The sequence below is a fragment of the Anas platyrhynchos genome, chromosome 2 (genome assembly GCF_047663525.1).
Source record: "Anas platyrhynchos isolate ZD024472 breed Pekin duck chromosome 2, IASCAAS_PekinDuck_T2T, whole genome shotgun sequence".
In the NCBI taxonomy this organism is placed as follows: domain Eukaryota; kingdom Metazoa; phylum Chordata; class Aves; order Anseriformes; family Anatidae; genus Anas; species Anas platyrhynchos.
The window spans coordinates 124384628-124391835 of NC_092588.1; the positions used below are offsets into that span (position 1 = coordinate 124384628).

Here is a 7208-nt window from a genome sequence, read left to right on the forward strand (position 1 = left end):
AATTTCGGGTTTGGAAGAAACTGCCACCCAGTCCGGTGTCCGTGTTTGTTTTTTAAATTTTAGGCTGATAGAAATCCAAGCAAAAGCACTGATGCTACCTCCTTCCGAAATACCTGAAGGGGAAGGCGGGGGGCGGGGGGCTTTGTGAAAGAAATCCTCCTCGAGAAGGAAGAGAGACCAGTGTGAAGGACACATACAAATGCAAAGAGTAGGGGTGGGGAAGGACACACAAAACCCAACACTCGAATTAAATAAAAATAATAAAAAAAAAAAAAGAAGAAAAAAAAAGCGCAGCAAAGAAAAGCCAATGAGAGAACTGAAGGCTGAAGTACAAAGGAAGGGAAATCGCCTTTGCTCCAATTTACAGACTAGTGATTGTCTGAAGGAGTTCTGCTCCCTGTCACCTAATCTCTTCCCTTGGCGGCTTGTTAGCGTTTGGCACGGGGTCTCTGCTCACAGAGCATTATACATTCGATATTCAAAAACCCTCCTTACATATACATCACTTGCTAATTTCATCGGTGTGTGCACATTTCAGCGACTGATAATAGGACATTGTTATTTAAAGGACAAATAGCTCTGACCCATGAAGAAGCGGGAGCTCGTATTTTTCCCTGCCAATTCCAGTCTGCCTCTTAAAAACAAAAGTTGGGATGAAAGAGGAGATGTACTGCTGGATTTCTGCTCAAAACGAAGGAGGAGACAAGGGAGAGTAAAGAATGCAATTAAACCACGATAGCAATGTACAGAATGTCAGTTTTTTCTTTATGGTAAAGCATCGTTTTTTCGCTATAGAAATAACTGGATAATACTGTTGAGTTGCAATCCTGAAACCTTTTGGTTTTGCTCTTTGCTCGTTGTTTTTATTTTCTGAACACTCTGAGAGATTACATCTTTGCTTTCTTCATGCGCACAAGCCATTTCGTTATCAAGACAATGTTTCTTTCAAGTATTTCAGATTTTCCTTCTCAATCTCGTAGGTTTGTGCATAAGGTTTGTTGCCGTGACCTGCAGAAGTCCCAGCCCCCGATAGGAAGTCCGTCAATTGAAAAGAAAGTCCCAGCTCATTTCTTAGTTACTGAAATGTGTTTCATTCGGCTTGGTGTTGTTTCTCTTCCGTGCCTAAAATCCTTCTTTGAGATAAATCACTAGCCGTTTTCTTTTCTTCTTCCCCACCCCACCCCTTGGAATGTAAATCCTTTCAAGACCGAGCTATTTTTTAGTCTTTTTTTTTTTTTTTTTTTTTTTTTTCCATAGGTGTCCACTTCTGGGGAGAGAACACGATTAAATAAGCATCGGATGTAGGTACATTAAGTCGCAGCGCGCCCAGGAAAGGGGCGAATTTTTAACAACCCTGAGACGAAGGCTTATCTTGTTAAAGGTACTTCTTCCCGCTGGTCCATGGAAACCGAGGTCGCTTTGCTCAGCACAGAGGGCGTGAAAGTGAGGAAAGAGTCAGTCCTGGTCGTGGCCGAACAGGTAAAGTCTGAGCCGGAGGGTCTCTGTGCCAGCCCGTTGGACTGGCTGCCGTGGCAAGCCAGGCAGGAGCAGGGGTTGCCCCCGGCGCTGCTGAGTCCATGGCTCGGGGCAGGGTAGAGAGAGGGGTGCCTGAAGGCGCAGAGCAGTTCTGGTCTCGGGTAGGGGTGCGAGAGCACCCGAAAGGTGTCCAGCGGCCTCAGGGGGGTGCTTAACGGGGTGGCGGTGGAGGCCGAGGTGGCCCCGATGCCCATGTGGGAGTAGTAGGGCAGGGGCAGGTGGGACGGGAAGGGGTAGGGCAGGTTGCCCGTGGCCGCCGCGTGGCTCATCATGTAGGTGTAAAACGCCGGGTCCGCCGGGTGCGGCCAGGTCATGGCCAGGCGCTGCCGCTTGTCCTTCATCCTGCGGTTCTGGAACCACACCTGCCGAGAGAGGGGAGGCCACAGCCGTCACCCGCAGCCCCCGCACCCGCAGAGCCCCCGCCGAGAGGCACCGTCCCCCCGGCGGGGGGACCCTTCCTGCCCGTGTACATCTGGGGACAGAGCCACCGGAGCAGCCCTTTGGGGTGCTGCTTTTCCTTCCCCCCCCCCCCCCCACTGCGGCTCTGCCGAGTGAACTCAGGGCAATCCCGACCCCTTTGCCTGCTCGCTACCGTCCTGCAAACGGGATTACCTGGGATTATTGGCGTGTTTTTTTTTTTTTTTTAATTTATTTTTTATTGTGATGGGATTTTATTTATGGACGAGGCAAAGCAGAGCGGGGAGGAACGAGAAACGGAGCCGCTGCTGGCTCCCTCTTCCCTCCCACAAGAGCCGAGGGAGTTTTGGACTGGCCTGAAGGGAGGATTAAAAATAATCTGGCAGGGAGAGGCCGGATTAGCGGTGCTGGCTGGGATGGCTCCGGGAGCCGCGTCCCCTCTCCCGCATTGCTGCAGGGTGCGGGCAGGGCCAGGAAAGGGGCGGGAGCGGAGCGGGGAGGGGGTGGGGGGGGGGGGAAGAGATGAGGGAGGGTTGTGCTGGCGAAGTGCTTCCCCGAGTTTTGCAAGGAAGTTTGGCCGTATAGATTTATATCGTGCTAATTGGAAACATGTCCGAGCTGCGTGTACCTTGATGGTGGTTTCTGGCAGATTTAGAGCAGCCGCCAGCTCGCATCTCCGGGGCCTGGACACGTAGTTCTCCCGGTAAAACTCCTTCTCCAGCCGGGCGATCTGCTCGCGGGTGAAGGCGGTGCGGTAGCGGCGCATCTGGTCGCTGGCGCTGCAGGCCAGCGAGCCCTGGGAGCCGCCGCTGCCTCCGCTGCCCTTGGGGTGATCCCCCCCGCCGCTGGGGCTGCCGGCCAGCGCCTCGGAGCACGGCCCTGCGTGGGGAGCCCGGAGCGGGGACACACGCTCGGAGGCGGGCGGACGAGGAGGGATGCTCCCCGCCCGCCTCCCTTCTCCCCCCGCACGCCTCCCCATCTATTTTGCCTCTTTTTCTATCCCCCGCCCCGGTGTGGCGAGGATGCTAGGGAGACATCCGAGGGGGCAGGGAGAAGGGGATGAAGCACGAGTACAGGACTGAGCTGGTGTTTATTCACCGTGGCTGGAAGGCTACCTCCACCCGCACCCCCAAAATAATAATAATTATAATACACCACCAACACACACGCACCCCTCCCTGGCAGTGCCCGCTAGGATGCCCCGCTTGCTCTCCGCACCGCCGCAGCATCCCCCGACCCCGAGCGGCTGGGAAAGGCAGGTGTGCCCATCGCGGGGCTCCGCCGCCCCTTCCTGCAGCCCAGCAAGGGGCCAGGAGCAGAGCAGCCGGCAGGCAGCGACCCTGCTCCCTCCTGGGTCGGGGGGCGGTCAGGCCTTGGGGACTCCTCGCTCAGCCTCCGATATCCAGGGTTATTTTCAACAAGCCTCTAAGGGACGGGAGAGGGCAGACAGCGCTCTCCGTGCTTCCCGGCTTCTTCTTGAAGTGATGGAGGAATGGGGAGGGGGGAAAAGCGGATTGTTGTAGGGCTGGGGAGGGGGGGGGGGCTCTGCCGGGATGGGAAGGTGGGAATAAGGAGTGGGGGCAGGGGGAAAAGGGGCCTGGCCGCTGCGTTTGCTTTCAAATGCAACTCTCCCTCATTGTGCCCGAGACCAAAGGCAATTAATTCATTGGGACCATTTCCGAGCTGGCGCCACCGAGACATAGAAGTGACAAGGTAATTTGGACCTCTCCTTTTTTTTTTTTTTTTTTTTTTTTTTAAACCCAACATGCAAACAAGGACTTCGCTGCCGCACTTCGGGCAGGCAGGAGTCGACGAGCGATTTTACGGTCTTTATGGGCGCTTCCGCACTCGCCCGGGCACATTTCACCCTGCAAAACCACAAACAGCTCTTGGCCAGAAAACCCGTTTGATCTTGCTCCCCCTCGCCCCCCCTCTTACCCCCTTCACACTCAAAACCCCGCCGGTGGGGAGGATCGGAAGGGATTTCCTGGAGCATGCACTGTCCAGGCAGTGGGGAAGAATAAAATAAATAAATAAAAAAGGATCGGGAGTGGGGGGTCCTTGGCCAAAGGGGGTCCTGCAGGACAAGCTGCAGACCTGATGCATGAGCGCCGGGAAGCCTGGCTCCCCTCCAGGGACGCGGGGGCTGCCTGGTGTCGTGTCCTCTGCCTCCCCAGCCTGCCTCCCCTCGTCAGGGAGCAGAGGGGGCCGAGGAACCGAGCAGCCAAGGGCATCTCCCCCGCTCCCCCGACCCGACTTCGCTTGCCGCTTGCTCAGCTGGCCGGGGGCAGCCCCCCTCCGGCAGCCCCCCCGCCCCCCGAGCGCTGCCCCCCGGCCGGGAGCGGGAGGGGGCTGGAGGCATGGGAAGGAGTTGGGTACCTTTGCTGTGCTGGTACTCGGCGCTCCCCGTGGCGCAGTCCGGGGTGCAGCTCACCTCGATTTCCTCATAGAAATCCGACTCGGTGTCCGAGCTGCTCTGCTGCCCTTTGCTGGAGGGGGGCTCCGGGGCGGGGGGCTGCTGTCCGGCCGAAAGCAGTGCTGCCGCCGCCGAGCGGCTCTCCGGCACCGTCCCTGTCCCCGGCAGCACCTCCACCTCCTCTTCGTCTTCTCCTCCGCCACCTCCTCCTCCTCCTCCTCTCTCCCGGGACGACAAGGGGCCAGGTCTGGGGCTGAGGCAGTTCCGATGGATCATCTTCTCCTGCGGCTCTTGTGCGGGGCTCCCCACTGTTTCGGACAAATTAGGCACCCTCTTGCCAACTAGAGCGCCAAGTTGTGTCCCTTCCAGAAACATCACCATCTCCTTCCTGGTTTCCATTGTGGCTTCGCTTAAGGGAGGGGGGAAACAAGTCCAGATCTCGTCCCCCCCTCCCTCCCGCTCCCGCCCCAGCCTTGTGCAAACCCGGCAACCCTCTCCTGCCAATGCAGAGGAGCCAGCGGTGAGATAGGGTGACCTTGTGATGCGAGCGCTCCACTGTGCTGTGCTGCTCTGGGAGGGATCACCATTGCCCTCTTCTTTCTAAGCTGTCATCCTCAATGGTGCAGTCGTCATTACAGTACCACTGGTGACGCCACACATTGATTGCCAGTGGATAAATAGAAACGTCTGCCATGGGGAAGATGAAAGGAAGAGCCGGAGCTAATGGGCTAAATGCGTGATGCACCAGGTGTAGGAGCCCGAGATGGAGAGGGAAGTGTGAAAAAGAGATGCATATGGAGCTGAGCTGCAAAGAGGTTGTAACATGCGGTTAGAGTTCCGCAGGGGGAAGCCTTGCTTGACAATTAACTAGCCTTTTGATTGCTTTAAGCCACAGCCTTGATGTAAAATTGAGGCGAAGATCCTTAGCTGCGCCCTGGAAGTGAGAAGATACGCACTCAAGCCTCTTCCTTCGATGCATTATTTATTGCTGGCAATCAGCTTCCGCATAACTGCATATATAAGGCTTTAGGAATCCTTTGCAAACTGGAGGATAAGGAAATGCGCTACTGTCATTCGCATGTAGAAATAGCCTTGACTGCTTGTTTTGATTCAGTATCGCTGCCTGTTCGGATAATCGTTATTGCTTTTTATTGATTCGTGTTAAAACGATAGTTTAAAATCTGAGAATGCGGTTTAAAAATTATTGCGTTTTACAGCTGAAAAGATAAAAACGACTTCGCTTTTCCTAACTGCAGTTGTTCTGGCTGTCTGATAGTTGCCATTTACTCTTATTTCTTCCTTCACGGTTTTCATTCGTTCGATGATTCTTGCGCTTTTAAGAGGGTTTTTCTGTCTCCTCCCCTTTCTTCTTTTTAATTAATTGTTTTGCATAAATTATTATCTGCTTTCAGGAGGGAAAACTGCAAGAAGAAGGTCTGCCAAGAATAACCCAGACTCGGAGAAATTCAAGTTATCAAGGCCAGAGCTTATGCTCGCTAGCAGATGTTGCTAAAAGAGAAATGACAAGGGCAACCATTTGGACAGCACTTGTCTGAAAAGAAGGGACCTCGCACCGTAGATACAGTCGCACATGTAGACTCCTTGGTGTATTTTGGTATTTCTAATGAGTGCGGCAAGTATCTCCTCTCGAGTTAATATTGACTCACACATGTAGTGTCAAGTCATTTTCACCATCTGTCGTAACTAGGTTGTTCTAAATTTTTTCTAAGAGTGTTATTGGCTAGTCGGGTTACAGAAAACATTCAACCAATTGCGTTTCCAACCCGGTAAGGAATTTACTGGCATATTTGAGGTGACGTTGCTTCGGTGGGGAACAGGCAGAGCAATAGGAAACACGCTGGGATTTTCTGCAGAGCCCTGTGAGCAAGACGGTCACGATGCAGGGAGGCAAACGAACAAACAAACAAAAAGCAAGCGGGATTCCGGGTCTGCCCGATCCGCGGATTAAGATGTGCTCCCAGCGATAAGCATGCTAATTTCAGGGGGATAAAACAGGAATTTTTACAGGGCTAGAGCCACCCATCTCTCATGCCACTTGCGTGACACGCATGCTTGTTTACATGCAGACACACACCATGCACACACCACGCTCCTGACCGCGCTGCTTTTCATCACACGAGTGATGCGTGCTCTGCTCGCAAACTTGACTATTTTTTGACAACCCATCGTTAAATTTCCTTTCCTTTCTCTCCCTTGCTAGCCTCTAGACCCGCGTGTGTGTGCCCTTCCTGCCCCGACTGAGGACCCGCCGCAGCCAAGCTCCGCTCCTCCGGCCGTGCGAGCAGAGGAAGGGTGCAGGATCAGGCCCGGCTGCTAGGGGAGCAGGCGGTGGATGGATGGATGGATGGATGGATGGATGGATGGATGGATGGATGGATGGATGGATGGATGAATGGACGGACGGACGGACGGATTAAGCAACCCGTCCCCGCCGCTTGCCTGGTGCCGCAGCGCTCCTGCTCCCGTGGCGTGGAGCAGGGCGGAGGAATGCGGGGCAGCGCGGAGCCGTGCCACGCCGTGCCGAGCCGTGCCGAGCCGGGCAAGGCGGGACGCGGCTGCTCGGGCAGCGCTGTGCCCGCTCTGGTGTCCGCTTCCCACGACCCGCGGCGTCATCGCTGCGCTTCGCTGCGGGACCGTTTCGTGTCCCTGTCACCTTCGGGGGGGGGTGGGGGAAGGTTTCGCCTCCCTCGAGGCCCGGGTCAGCCCCGGTCCCCCGGGACTGTTCTCCTCCAGACTCCTTCCCAGCTCGGCCAGGTAGCCGTGCCGAAGGAGGCTGGAGGTGCCTGTGGCGGATGGAGGTTAATTCCCCGTTAACTAA

General features: G+C 55.3%; 1 protein-coding gene across 1 annotated transcript; it reads right to left on the reverse strand.

Moving 5' to 3' along the window:
- Positions 1 to 770: 770 nt before the first annotated feature.
- Positions 771 to 6596, reverse strand: EVX1 (even-skipped homeobox 1). The gene is made up of 3 exons (XM_027450193.3): positions 4333 to 6596; positions 2582 to 2832; positions 771 to 1898 (listed from the first exon to the last, which is right to left on the reverse strand). The coding sequence occupies exons 1-3, from the start codon at positions 4766 to 4768 to the stop codon at positions 1368 to 1370; spliced, it is 1218 nt and encodes a 405-aa protein (XP_027305994.2). The 5' UTR covers positions 4769 to 6596; the 3' UTR covers positions 771 to 1367.
- Between the last annotated feature and the right edge of the window lie 612 nt (positions 6597 to 7208).

What these genes read in the sequence shown, in the direction of transcription:
- EVX1 (XM_027450193.3), bottom strand. Translation starts at nt 4,768, where the DNA reads ATGGAAACCAGGAAGGAGATGGTGATGTTTCTGGAAGGGACACAACTT. An exon ending in CGAGTACCAGCACAGCAAAG is followed by an intron (nt 2,833 to 4,332) that starts GTACCCAACTCC and finishes CTCCCCACGCAG; the next exon opens with GGCCGTGCTCCGAGGCGCTG. An exon ending in TGCCAGAAACCACCATCAAG is followed by an intron (nt 1,899 to 2,581) that starts GTACACGCAGCT and finishes CTCTCTCGGCAG; the next exon opens with GTGTGGTTCCAGAACCGCAG.